The sequence below is a fragment of the Carettochelys insculpta genome, chromosome 5, assembly GCF_033958435.1.
Source record: "Carettochelys insculpta isolate YL-2023 chromosome 5, ASM3395843v1, whole genome shotgun sequence".
In the NCBI taxonomy this organism is placed as follows: domain Eukaryota; kingdom Metazoa; phylum Chordata; order Testudines; family Carettochelyidae; genus Carettochelys; species Carettochelys insculpta.
In genome coordinates this window covers 72848547-72862424 of record NC_134141.1, presented here as the reverse complement: position 1 = coordinate 72862424, position 13878 = coordinate 72848547, and the positions used below count along the sequence as shown (strand labels likewise).

At 41.0% G+C, this 13878-nt stretch overlaps 1 protein-coding gene across 2 annotated transcripts in view; it reads right to left on the bottom strand.

Annotated features, from left to right (window-relative positions):
- The window catches only part of SKIC3 (SKI3 subunit of superkiller complex), a 72182-nt gene that overhangs the window by 27550 nt on the left and 30754 nt on the right, over nucleotides 1–13878 (bottom strand). For both annotated transcript variants that reach the window (XM_074995315.1, XM_074995316.1), the window contains exons 19-26: nucleotides 9607–9783; nucleotides 7226–7370; nucleotides 6976–7054; nucleotides 6809–6870; nucleotides 6628–6684; nucleotides 5488–5556; nucleotides 2076–2150; nucleotides 1193–1334 (exon numbers count right to left, since the gene is read on the bottom strand). In XM_074995315.1, coding sequence (XP_074851416.1) covers nucleotides 1193–1334; nucleotides 2076–2150; nucleotides 5488–5556; nucleotides 6628–6684; nucleotides 6809–6870; nucleotides 6976–7054; nucleotides 7226–7370; nucleotides 9607–9783 — 806 coding nt within the window. The remainder of the gene's footprint in view (nucleotides 1–1192; nucleotides 1335–2075; nucleotides 2151–5487; nucleotides 5557–6627; nucleotides 6685–6808; nucleotides 6871–6975; nucleotides 7055–7225; nucleotides 7371–9606; nucleotides 9784–13878) is intronic.

Sequence of the window (13878 nt, the reverse complement as noted above, 5' to 3'; positions counted from 1 at the left end):
TTGACCACTCGACACGAGAGATATACTTCCTGGACACTACAGTACAAATCACTGATAGTCTGATCAATACCACTCTCTACCAAAAACCCACCAACCGCTACACTTACCTACTTGCTTCCAGCTTCCATTCTGCACACACCACATTACCCATCATTTACCATCAAGCCCTGAGATACAATCGCATCTGCTCTGATCCTACTGACAGATACCAAAAACTGCAAGATCTCTACCAAACATTCATAAACCTGAATTATCCACTGGGAGAAGTAAAAAAAAACCAAATCATCTGGGCCAGACAAATACCCAGAAACCAGCTACTCCAAGATAAGCCCAAAAAAGCCAATACAGAACACCACTTGTCATTACCTACAGCCCCGAATGCCCACACACCATATATATAGGACAGACTGCAAACACTCTTCAGCAAAGAATGAATGGACATAGAACAGACATCAAAAATCTCCATATACACAAACCTGTCAGCCAGCACTTGAATGGAGTGGGCTATTCTGTTAAAGACCTGACAGTTTGTGTTCTACTGAAAAGGGATTTTAACTGACTACAGAGAACAACAAGAAGTCCTGTGGCACCTCATAGACTAACATATTTAGGAGCATAAGCTTTTGTGGGTAAAGACCCACTTCATTTTTGACCATGAAAGCTTATGCTCCAAAATATCTGTTAGTCTATAAGGTGCCACAGGACTTCTTGTTGTTCTCAAAGATACAGACTAACACGGCTACCTCTCTGATACTTGTCTACAGAGGGAATGCTCAGAACTAACATTCATATTCATATTTAACATATGAACACGTGGTTTGCACAGGGCCAGCAATTACCTGACCCATTATAAGGGCTCTTTTACATACTTTGATGTTTTATCTAACTCATCTTCCCCACTTCACATCCTTCCGCCCCTCATCCCTCTGCTCTTCTGATTTGCCAATTTTGATAATTTTTCGATTTGGCAACCTTGAAAACAATTTTTGGACCTCTGTGCTTTATATATTTAGTCTGTTCTGGTAAGGCTATGACCTGAAGAAGTGGGCCTGTCCCACAAAAGCACATCACCTAATAAATTATTTTGTTAGTCTTGAAGTGCTACGACTGCTTTTTTGTCATGCTAAATAGGCTTTTAGTTAAACTTTTAACAGATATTGAATGTAGTCTTTATTTTTAAGATGCTACCTACCTGTATACTTGCACAAAACCACATGTGCTGCTGGAATAGCATTCATTTGAACAATGTTGTACCGATAAAGCTCTGTTTCTCTATTGGTTTTATCTTGTAACGTTGAGCATACCCAATGAGCATAGCCTTTTGCTCCCTCGGTCTCAAAAAAGAAAACAAAACAAAACCAAACCACCACACAAGTAGGTGTCATTAATCGCTCAACCAACAATATACAAAAAAAACAAACTTTCTATAGTATATTAAAATTCAATGCAAAGTGTATAGATGTTACATCAGGTCAGCATTTTCTTTTGCTACTTAATTATTTATGGTTACTGCCATGTAAAATATGTTTTACCCATTCACAGCAGATTATAAAAGGCACAAAAACAATCATCACTTGTGTCCATTTCTCTACTCTTCAGGCAAATTGGAAATTCTAGCATGGATAAAGGTTGTCTGTGCAGGACACAAGGCATTCTTAGGTCAAGACTGAAACACCAACTCCTACAGGCTCTAAGCACCAATGAAAACATCACCACATCCTACTTTTAAAGCAAGGCACAATTTTATCTAGTCTTCTATAACAAACACACAATGTACATATTAAACAATTCTCCCCTGGAAACACGACGACAAAAGGAATGGGTGACAGATGACATAGTAGTGCAATTGCTAAATATGCACTACTGGAAAGTGCTCAGATACTACAATGACGAAAGTGGCATGAAAACCTACATCAAGTAGAATACAAAACCATGAAAGGTAATAGGACTCTGAAGCAGGCCTCTAACTTTTTGACTTATCTTATTAAATGTGAACTTTATTACATGCCATTGCTCAGTATGAAAAAGGCTAGTTATTCAGACCCTCCTAAAAAGAGGACTGTTCAAATACTTACATGCATACTGAGTTCAGTAGTATGTCTAAAGAGATCCATGGTTTCATAGCTGCCTACAGCCTCTGCAATAAGAGCCTACAAACAAGTTTAAAGAAAAGTTGTTCGATTTAGTACTTTAAACAGATATTTTCTGAATTATTATTCCCACTTAAAGGCTCTTCTTGAAAGCCAAGAATTGCCAAAATATTACAAATAAAAATCTCACAAACAGCTAATATAGTGCATTTTATCTTTTAAAAAATCCCCAAGTGATCTTTGTGAAATCCTAAAATATTCAAGCATCTACTGCTATAAGAATCAAAAAAGTATTAAGGAGTTTTTAAACTTAGATGAAGGAATGGAACAGGTCACAGTGCCTCAAGTATCTATAGAAGTTCTCCGATTCATTTTATATTGCAAGTCCTTCACAGCAAGGAATCTCTTTATATAACAGCATTCACAAAGGGGTCCCAATCCTGGCTTGGACTTTGGGGCACAGCATTATTATAAATCTTTACCACTTCTCCCAACAGTTCAGTTCTGATCATACATTATTAGCAGGGCAGCAAGGAAAGGCAACAGAGGGCACCTGTTGTGATGGCACGGACAGAACACAGAGTAACATTAGGCATGTCTCTCTGGAACCCATATTCCTTCTTTCCTGGGATCTCAAGTGACAGCCATGGATAGTAAAACTTGTTTTAGGAGCTAATTTTTCTCCCAAAATCTTTCTTCAAGGTCACCAAAAGGGAACAACGGGTGCAGTAGCCCTTCCTCTTCTTGTTAGTTCACTAAGGCCACGTCTACAGTACCAAGTTCTTTTGAAAGAAGGGGCTCTTCCAAAAGATCCCGCATGCACAAAACATACTCTTTCGATCCAAGAATCGAAAGAACGAGGCTCTTGTTCCAAAAGCAATCTTCTGCTCCCAGATTAGGAAGAGTGCCTTTTGCCGAAAGAGTCTTTCAGGAAAAAACGTGTGTGGACATTCCTCAGGCCCTTTTTTCAGCAGAACAGTCCTCATGGAGCTGGATTTTTCAATCCCTGGCCCGTTATTTTGAAAGAGAAGGGGCTGTGTGGAGGCTCTCTTTCAAAAGAGCGGATTACTGTTTTGATCTGCTTTTTTGTGTGCAGACACAGTCTTCCGGAAGATCTGTAGTGTAGACACAGCCTAACATGGTAACATCCATGCGGCTATAGAGTCCTCTTTGCCATCTTTGTTTCTGAAAGATGGCAAATAGAGACTTAAATTTATACCTTAATACGCAATGCAGCAGGGTGGATAAAAATAATGAATTTTTTAAAATTGAAATTCAGATTTTTTATTTTTAAATGATCAATAAAATATTAATTTTTTCATTTAAAAATAAGTTGTAATTAAATGTCTCCACTAACATGCTACATATACTCTTACAGTCTCGTACAGTGAATTAATGGCTCTAGTCTACTCTGCCTATTAACTCCTGATTCTTGAAAGCTCTTGGCTTTTCAATTTCTGTTTCTCAGCAGACTAAAAGGTAATATGTGCAAAGGAAGATCCAAGCTAGCTAGGATTATTTTTGTTCTGTGCTTATGCGGTGGTGGACAGACCTTGGCCAAATACAGCAGAGCTAGTTAAGAAATTGCCTTCAAGACAGAGACAACGAATAGAAAAGGACATAAGCAGCACAGAAAGGAACAGCAGACTGGAATGGAAAAAGGAACACATCAGTCAGCCCAGGCACAACTTCCTACGTTCCCCCCACACTTTTGCCACAGAAAAACTATAATGGCTTCTGACTGTAGAAGACCCTATCTGGGAATATTTTGAAGAAATTCCTTCCCTGGGTAAACATGGAAAACATGTCAAGTGTAAGAAATGCAAGAAGATAATGCAGGGCCTCATTGTGAGAATGAAATGGTTAGTAACTTAAACACTTTGCAATGCATCTGTATTCAATGCTCTCTCTATGCCTTTTAGTGTAAGTGTGATTTGACAAGTAAATTCCCAAGCTGTTTGCTGTGTTGGATGTTACCAGAAGAACAAGTTTAGCCTCGCTAATCCTTACGGCCTGTTTAATTAGTTAACCAGATTTAGAATCTATCACTCAAGTATACAGTACAAAAAGTGGCAGTCAGTAAAATCTAGACTTGCCAGTTACTACTATAATTTTCTTATTCTATATTACATATGTCCCTTTTTTTGAAGCATCATGGCCACAGATGATAATGGTGATGCCATAAGTCTATGCCCCATTTCACTTCAGCAGAACTCAGCTTTTTGCAAGGGAACCCCATTCTGTGCTTGTTTTTTTCAAAAAACAGAAGTACAGTGAGTTCAATGGGGCTTGCTTCAAATTTAAGTACACACTAAGCACAGTCAGTCTTAGCTTTTTGGTAACTTGATTTAAATCAAGGGTTTTGTTTTTAAATCGTGATATACACCAGAGATTTAAATCTCCTTAATTTAAAATCAATCCATCCTGCAATGCAGTGGTTGCAAATTAATATTCTACGAGGGAGAGCTACCACTATTACAAGAAGTTTACATCTAGCTTGTTGCTTTCAGTTATTAAACTTAATACTACACAAGCAAGTGTTTTTCTTCCCTACTCTTGTTAGAGCCGGTACCAATGACATCAATGAGAGTAGTTGTTATGACAAAAGGGTGCATGATTTGGCCCATAAGCACAGCTACTGTTCTATCAGCATTATGGACTGACTGTTCCAAATACAAAAGGAAACTAAGGCTAAGGTTACACTGAGGTTTCTATTTTGGGATACAAGCATACCATGGCCAAATACAAGTAAGGCTATTTCGGGTGCAGTATTTCGTTCCTGCGACCTGCCACTGGATGACTGGTAGTGTGAAGTTCGAAATACGCTCTTATTTCGAACTTCAGTGCCATGTAGCCAGCATCGAGTTCGAAATAAGTTACCTCAAAGTAACTTGTACAATTTCATGCAAATAGCACGAGTTATTTCGAAACAGGGCTACAGAGCTAACCTAAGGGATACCAGTGCTCTCTTCATATGGCTGCTAAGGTGTCTTGAAACAGTTCAGAAAGTTTCTTTGATGACAATGTCCAGAAGGAAAAAGCTTCATAGCACTGAAAATGGGAATCTATCAATTTCACTACACTGTTCCTTCAAAAGTAACAGGCCATAATATCAGTTATAAAAAAAACTGACAATTGAAAATGAATACAGTTCCATTAATGGATAAGAGAGCTTTGTGGGAACTTTAGGGAAAGCCAAAGGGAGTATTAGGAAGATCTAAGTAGTCTTTTTCTGTTTCAAGGATACAACACAAACAAAAATGTAAATGGAAATTTAATTTTAAGAATGTGCTTAAATCAAGTGAAGTGGTTTGCTGGATCAGAGCCTAAATTATTGTACCAAATATGTTGTTAACATTTATTGAAACCCATGCTATAAAAGATATTGACATCTTACCTGTCCAATCCAGCACATTAAGTAAGATGGTTCAAGGGACTGAGCTACTTTGAAGGCTTCATGAGCTTGCTGAAAAAGTACATATCAGGTACATTACAGTGAATCATTGGGCACCATAAGCCAAATCTGTTATTGTGGTCATTGAAATACAGAAACAATGGTGTAACTATTGACATGGGACAAAAAGCAAGTCACCACTAAAAATGTTCAATATGGCATCCAGAACAGCAGTGCAATACCATATAGACCATTTCAGTAACACCTCATGCTTTAATAATATGAACGCTTACCTCCTTCCTCCCCACGTCCCTCCTACTCCCATGTAATTAACAGCTACATTTGCTATTGGGGAAAAAAATAAATGCAGTCTTCTAGTACCTGCTGCTGCTAGAAATACAAACATTTCTCTCCTTCATTAAAGAGAAAAAAAAAGTAGCTAGCTTTGTTTTGGAGTGTTCAGTCTCCGGATCTGCACTTTACGTTCAATAGTGTGTAATCTCAGCATTCCTGTCAGGAAAATCTCATTCTGGGGGCTTTGCAAGAAGTTTTGAAAAACAGATTATTAGTTTCGGAAGTTAAGAAATTACAGTTCTCAAAATCCCTCATTTTTTTTTTTTAAAGCAGTGATCAGTTTCAGTTCTGCAACTGGGATTTTGACTGCCTGTTTCTGAACTATGCTCTGCTTCAGTCAAATTTCGTCAAACTAGTCTGAATAAATTTTATGTTCATTTAAAGCATTTGTTTTATTCTAGCTTTCTCGGAGCAGAAACAATTGAATTTTTGGCAAACAGAACCTGTGCGTATTGGATTGGTTTATTGCAATTTTTGTCTCTTATAATTCTGATTTCATTCAACTGTCTGAAAAGAGAAACCCATTTTCAAAGCTATTTTCCAGAATACTTTAATTATTTCTCCAAAATGCAATTGCTTGATACAAACAGTATTTAAGAAACATCAAGTATGTGATTTTTTTCCTCTAACTGCTTAATGGTTATGGTACACTAGGGCACTGAATTTTATAAATTGGCAATACTTTCACCTTAAAAAGGATGGTGCAGTTGGCTGTTAAAAGGCATTCTAGAATTGCATGAAAATAGCACCATTTCAAAAAGTCACCATTTGAGAAGAAAAAATATTTACCTGAATGTTTTCAGTTGCTAAGTACAAAACCCCCAGATTGGTCCAGGCAACTACGTTCTACAGAAAACAAATAATTAAATACAAAAATTAAAGCCAGTTAATTACCGTATTCAAAAACATCTCCATAAAAGGAATCCCGAGTGCCCATTTGAAACTACCAATAGCTACCTCCAGCACTTACTATTTGCTCAGCTTGAATAGATTTGATGAATGAATGTTGAGCAAGAGCATAATTCCCAACACCTGAAAGACATGAGATCAGATGTAATGGAATTTTGTAACCAAAAGCAACCAAGGTTCTCTCTAAATTAGCTGAAAAGAATTTGAGAGATTTCACTTGCGACTTACCATTGCAACAGGCAACCACACCAAGTGCATTCCAGTACAGATGGTTTTTACTATCAAGCCTCACGGCTTTTTTCAGACACTGAATGAAGAGAATTGACTGTGAGTTTTTAATAGCATAAGGACTGTCCCATTAAATGTTAAACATTTTTGTTTTGTCACAGTTTTAGGTTACTCAGAACAGAAAGTGATCCTGAAAGTGACGGCCTGTTTCAAAAAGTGCCACTAAAGATGGAATAAAGATGGGCAGTACCTGTAAAGATTTCTCTAACAGTTCGCTGATCTCATTCATGTCACTACCAGCTGCTGTTAGATCCTGTGCTTGATGATAGTAGTTTATCCCAAGATCACACCATGTGTTAGGTGAGGACATTAATTTTAATGCTCTGCCATAACACCTATAGAAACATCAATCAAGAACTGTTTTATCCCATTCATTCTACTTAAATCACTGAACCATCAGAGATGCTTTGAAATAAAAGCAGACAAAAACAGTCATTATCAAGTTATAGGTGTGCAAGACAGCGTCAGAGCATTTATGCTAAATTAAGTCTGCTACTCTTGGCAACCATTTTTAAATTAGACTGCTGCTTGCAAGGTAACGGGGGGCCCAGCTCCCCACCCCCTAAAGGGGGTGAGGCCAAGGGCAGAAGAGGAGGGGCTTAGGTCGGTCACCCCTGCCCTCCCAACTCCCTTGGAGCTGCACCTGGTGCGCCAGCACAGTGCTCTGCAATGTTTCAAAAGGGCCCAGATACAGGCTGCTGCCATTGCAACTCCAGCAGCAGCTGGAGCTTTGGGCCCTTTTGAAATGCTGGACCCGGTGACAATTGCCCCTTTGCACCCTCCATCATCAGGTCTGATAGGAGACAAAGGGAAGAATGTGATGGTGAAGGAGGGGAGGGATAATGGATTTATCACAAAGTTCTACAATTTATTCCATATACATCACTTCCACAAATGTATGCTGCATGTACATAGATTTAGCATTTAAAGTTTTTACCTTCAATATTTAAGATTTTAGTGATATGGTGAATCAAAGAATACTAGAACTGGAAAGGACTTTGAGAGGTCATCAAATCCAGTCCTCTGTCCTCACAGAACCAGGCATCATCTAGATCATCCCTGAGAGATGTTTACCTAAACTACCCTTAAATGTTATGGAGATCCCACAACCTCCCCTGGCAATTTATTCCAGTGTTAAACCACCCTGACAGTTAAGAAGTTTTTCTAATTTTCAACCTAAACCTTTCTTGCTGCAATTTAAGCCCATTGCTTCTTGATCATGCAAGGTCAAAGAGAACAATTTTTTCTTCCTCCTCTTTGTAACACCATTTTAGGCACTTGAAAACTGCTTTCATCTCCCCTTTCGGTCTTCTCTTTTCCAAGCTAACAAACCCACTTCTTTCAGTCTTCCCTCACAGGGCATGTTTTCTAGACCTATAACAACATTTGTCCCTCTTCTCAGGGCTCTCTCCAATTTTTCCAATTTCTTGAAATGTGGTGCCCCAGAACTGGACACAATACTGCAACTGAGGCCTAATCAGTGCAGAGTAGAACAGAAGAATTACTTCTTGTATCTTCATCATAACACTCCTGTTAATGGGTCCTGGAAAGATGTTTGCTTTTTTGCAACAATGTCACCCTGCTGATTCATACTTAGCTTATGGTCTGCTGTGACCCCCTAAATCCCTTTCTGCAGTACTCCTTCCTGGGCAGTCACTTCCCATTTTGTGTATGTGAAACTGATTGTGCCTTCCAGGTGGAGTACTTTGCAATTGTCCTTAAACTTCATCCTATTTACATCAGACCATTTATCCAGTTTGTCTAGATCATTTTGAATTCTGACTCTACCCTACAAAGCACTTGCAACCTCTGCCAGCTGCGTGTCATCTACATATTTTATAAGCATAATCTCTGCCATTTTATAAACCACTGATGAAGATACTGAACAGAACTGGTCCCAAAACTGACCCCTTGTTATGTCCTTCCAGCATGGCTATGAGCCACTAATAATTGCATTGCATCTGAAGGAGCAGGTTTTTGCCCACAAAATTTTATGCTCCAAAATATCTGTTAGTCTACAACGTGCCACGGGACTTCTCACCATTAATAATCACTCTCTGATAATGGTTATCCAATCAGTTATACACTCACCTTACACAAGTTGAACCTCTCTTGTCTGGCACTCTCGGGACCTGACAGGTGCCAGACAAGAGAATTTGCCAGACAACAGGTCAATATTTTCTAGCACACTAACAACACTTCCATTGCTTACTGGGCTCTTTGAAGATATTTAGGGGTAAACTACACCTAAACAACAGCACAGAAGAGTGAGAGCCAAGACTGGTGGCTGTAAACAAACACACGACCACAGGAAACTTGGCTGCACCCATGATAAGTGGTCATCCAGCTAACTAAAATCATGCCAGAGTTTGCTGGATGAGAGAGTTCCCAATCAGAGGGGCTCTACCTGTAGTAGCCCCATTTTGGTTGCATTTCTCTAGTTTATTGATAAGAAGGTCATGTGAGACCATATAAAATACTTTTACTAAAGTTTAGATATACCATGTCTATCGCTTCCCCATTATCCACAAGACTTGTTATTTTATCAAAGAAGCATGTAATGATTGTTACCTTCCTCCCAAACTGAGGAGCTCACTTTTCTTCAGCATTTGTTTGCCTACATTCTGACCGATAAGGGATCCCAGAACTTTAACATTCACTTTGGATGATGAAATGATGTGCACAAGAGTACATGAATCCCCAAGTAGTTTCCAAAGACAAGATACATCAGGACGATGCTTTACTGCTCTGCAAATAAGATATTTAATAAGTTATTTAAGGTATGACAGTCCTCTTCCTTCTTCAGAAAAGAAATTTATTCTGAAATTGAGCTGACGTTTAAATGAACACACATTGTCTGAATGACAAAGTTTGATACCAGTCTTTCCTTTCCTGCCCTACAAATAATATATAAAACATAAAATGACATAAAACGTACTTAGAACAACACTAAGTTAAAAACTTGTTACTTCCTATTTCCTTTTGAACCCACCACAACTGAAATCGAATACAATTAGTTTTCAGTAACTAGTGACAAGGAAACACTATGAACGACCTGAACTCTGAGCTTCCTCAGAAGAGATGGTCTCCAATATATCTTTGGGATGCATTCTATCATTCAAGGGCATGGACTGAATCTGTGAAGAACAGCTCAACTCTAGGCCAAAGAAACACTGAGAAGCTATGGTGAAAAGGGTGCTTTGTTACCCTCTATCAAGCTGCCTTAAACCACTCAGACGAAGGTGCAAAGCTGGCAGGTTACCATAGAAGAGGCTTCCTTCCTTTGAGATCTGGAACTTTTTCTCAGAAGTTCCACAGGATTTGAATAAGCCTGGTATGTTTAGAACGGAAAGGATTGAAAATGTTGAGCTGTCTGATTTGCAGAAATGTTTGTGTGTCAGGTACATAAATCCCGAGCAACATCCAAGGACTGAGGGAACGGAGCAAGGCATCACTGTCTCCACAGAAGAACTTAAGCATGTCAAAATGGAAGGTCTTCGTAACTGTATTCTGGATTTTCTTGCGGAGGACAGAAGTCTGCAGCAAACCTCTTGGCTCCAAAGCTACTGTTCATGAGACCATGCTCCAGCAGCAAGAGGTGCCTACAGGGAAATTTGAGTTACAAAATAACTCTGAAATGAGGGCTTGAAATTGCTTATTTGGTTCTTGCAGCACATAATCAATAAGATGACTGAACTTGAGTAAATACAATTTCAACAAAACCTGATTTTGCCTTCCAAAATCCAATAGCAGTGGATGGATAGCTCCTCTGCACAGGAAGTTCGACTGATTTTCTGAGTGGGAGGGTCTTGAATGAGCTTGTCAGTGCCTGTCATTAACCCCACCCACTCCCAAAGGTTTGGGGGTGGGATAAGGAGGAGGAAAAAAAACACTCTGATCACCTAGCCAGAAAGTAATATTTACTACCCATTAGCTGATAGTTACAATGGCAGCAAGTGTCTCCCAGACTTTACACGCTGATGATAACTCATTAACAAGCAAGGCCAACCAAAGAACGTTCAGTCTCCTGAATTTCCTCCAATGAAATTTGGAGAAATTCAGCCACTCAGTTCTTTAGGTGCTGAAAGGCCCTGCAGTCATCAGTTCAGAAAGATGGAGGTGGAGGCCGCAGAATCACTGCTCCCTTGGAGGAGGAGAAAAGACGGTTACTTACCTTGTAACTGTTGTTCTTTGAGATGTGTTGTGCCTGTCCATTCCAATGTGTGCATGCGCGTGTATCACGTGCATGGTTGTTGGAAGATTTCCCCCCAACAGTACTCACGGGGTCCACTGTAGTGTCTCTTCTGGCAACGTCACCTATATAAACATCCCTGCTGATCCAAGCCTGGCTCAGTTCCTTAACAGAAGATCTGACAGAGGAGAGGTGGGGAGGTGGCAGGTTCTCACAGAGGAAGTACAGATGGTACTCCTGGTACGAGCCTTGAGGTTTAGGATAGAACACAGGCAGGAAAATGTCCTGACTAACATGGAAACAGGAAGCCACGTTAGGCAGGAACACCGGGTAAGGGCGAAATTGGACCCTGTCCTTATGGAACACCATGTGCGGGGGCTCAGACATGAGGGCCTAGAGTTCAGATACCCTTCTGGAAGAGGTGATAGCCACCAGGAAGACCAGTTTCCAGGATAGGTAAAGGAGAGAGCAAGGGGTCAGCGGTTCAAAAGGGAGGGCCCATAAGCACCCGGAAGACCAGGTTAAGGTCCCAAGCCAGGACCAGCCAACGAACCAGGGTGGAAGGCTGATATGGCTGCACTGTGCACTTTGATAGATGAAAAAGCAAGGCCTTGCTGCTTCAATGAGAAAAGGTAGTCTAACACTTGTGTGTCAGCACTACACAAGATCACGCAGAAGCATATACACTTGGTCATGTAGGACTGTCGCACAGACGGTTTGTGGCTGCTGAGGACCAGCTGCTGTACTGGCCCTGAGCAGGCCTGCTTGGCGGGTTTCAACCATGAAGCCACAACGCCATGAAGTGGAGAGACCAAGTCTGGACGGCAGAGACGTAACAACAGGTACTTGACTAGAACAACTGAACAGAATCCATGGAAGAGAACTGAGGGGTGCTGGGAGGGCTGGGTCATAAATAGACTTCACAAAGGCACCACCCCAGGGAGCTCCCCAGATGACCCATCTGGCTAGCTGCCAGGGAAAACTTTCCGACAGCCATGCACACCTAACTCGAACAGATACGAACAAGCACTTGAAGAACGATCATTTACATGATGAATACATAGTGTCCTCAGTTGTTGCCTCTCATTCCCAAGTTTATCCCTGGACAGGGCAAAGAAGTGGTACCAGAGGCTTCTGTAGGACCAAGGGTGCTCTAAGCAAGGTCTCTTAGGAGAGAGTACCCTATAGCAGGGTTTCCCAAATGGTGTTCCACAGAGTGAAAATAAGGGTTCTGTGAGAAAATACGACAGCTGACTTCTCTGCAGCTTCCTGCCCTGCCGCTGCTGAAAACAGTAGAACTAAATTTAATTGGTTTAACAGCCAGCAGGGCAGCAGGACAGATCAAGCGATTAAGTCAACTGAATTTAATTCCACTATTTCAGCAGCAGCAGGGCAGGGAACCCCAGAGAGCCCCTCCCTTGCCCCGCTACCTGAGTGGCCACACCCCTTCAGTGGGCGTGGATCAGTTCATCCCTGCCAGTGAAACACCTCTACGCCAGCATCCTTCCACTGGGCGCACGTGGCCGTGAGACGTAGACTCCCCAGCCAGCCCCACGGATGGGTTAGTCCCAGGGGTCACTTTAGGGCCGAGTCAGGTTAATCCTGGGAGTGGGAGCATATGTTTGCAGGAAGGGGGGTAAAGCTTGGGGACAGACAGGTGGATTTGGGGGTTGAGGCAGGTAAAGCCTGGAGATAGGGAGTGGGTTTGGGGCTGATGGGATAGAGTCTGGGAATGGGATTCTACAAAATTCTTTCAAGTTTAAAAGGTTCTGTGGCCAAATACAATTGGGAAACACTGCCATATAGGACCCATGTCCCTAGAGAAATCTCAAGGAGTCCACTGTGATGGTAGATAAGGAGAGGGAAGGGGTGGTCCTAACAGGGGTGCTGAAAACATCCATGGGGCTCTGGAACATCCTCCTCAGGAAACAGCAGCACAAAATCATCAATTTCTGAGGAATCATCTCCCATACCCAGTGGAAAGTCTCTGATCAGCATCAGCGGAAACAGTACCAGAAGTCAAGGTGACACTGGAGATCAGGATCCAACACCAGAGTGTTAGTTACCAGCAGGTGTAGCACTGCCAGGAAATGACTCTCAGTTTCCCTCAGAGACCCAGAGGTCGGTTTGAGTGCTCTGTACAGTTATGAGAAAGTGGCAGTACTGAAGCTGAGAGAGCCTTAGATCAACCATGGTGCTTGAAGGTCTCTGCTGTCTGTGCCAGGGATAGCACTACTTGGTGTTGTTTACTGGAAGCCTCTTGCAACAGGTGGTCTTTTTGGGGCAGCATCAACACTTCAGTATTGATGTCCACAGGTGCCTCAGATTGAACGTAAAGTTTCCACGAATCCAGAACAAAGAAATGATAAGGGACAAAAAAAGATCCACCTCTCACCTCCAATTTTAGCAGTGATTACATTTCCACATAGTCCTTCCCACCTTCCCCCCACCCCTGTGTTGTGCATGGATGTCACTCTTTAATCAGTCTCTTCACACTATAATAGATTTTCAAAAAAACAACCCTATCCAATTGTTACAATAGTCTATTCGCTCTTTCTGTGATCTGAACACGAGATGAATCATTCACACTATTTCATAAAAATACAAAACAAAATGTCACGCTAAATTTACTATGAATTTATCCTAAGTAT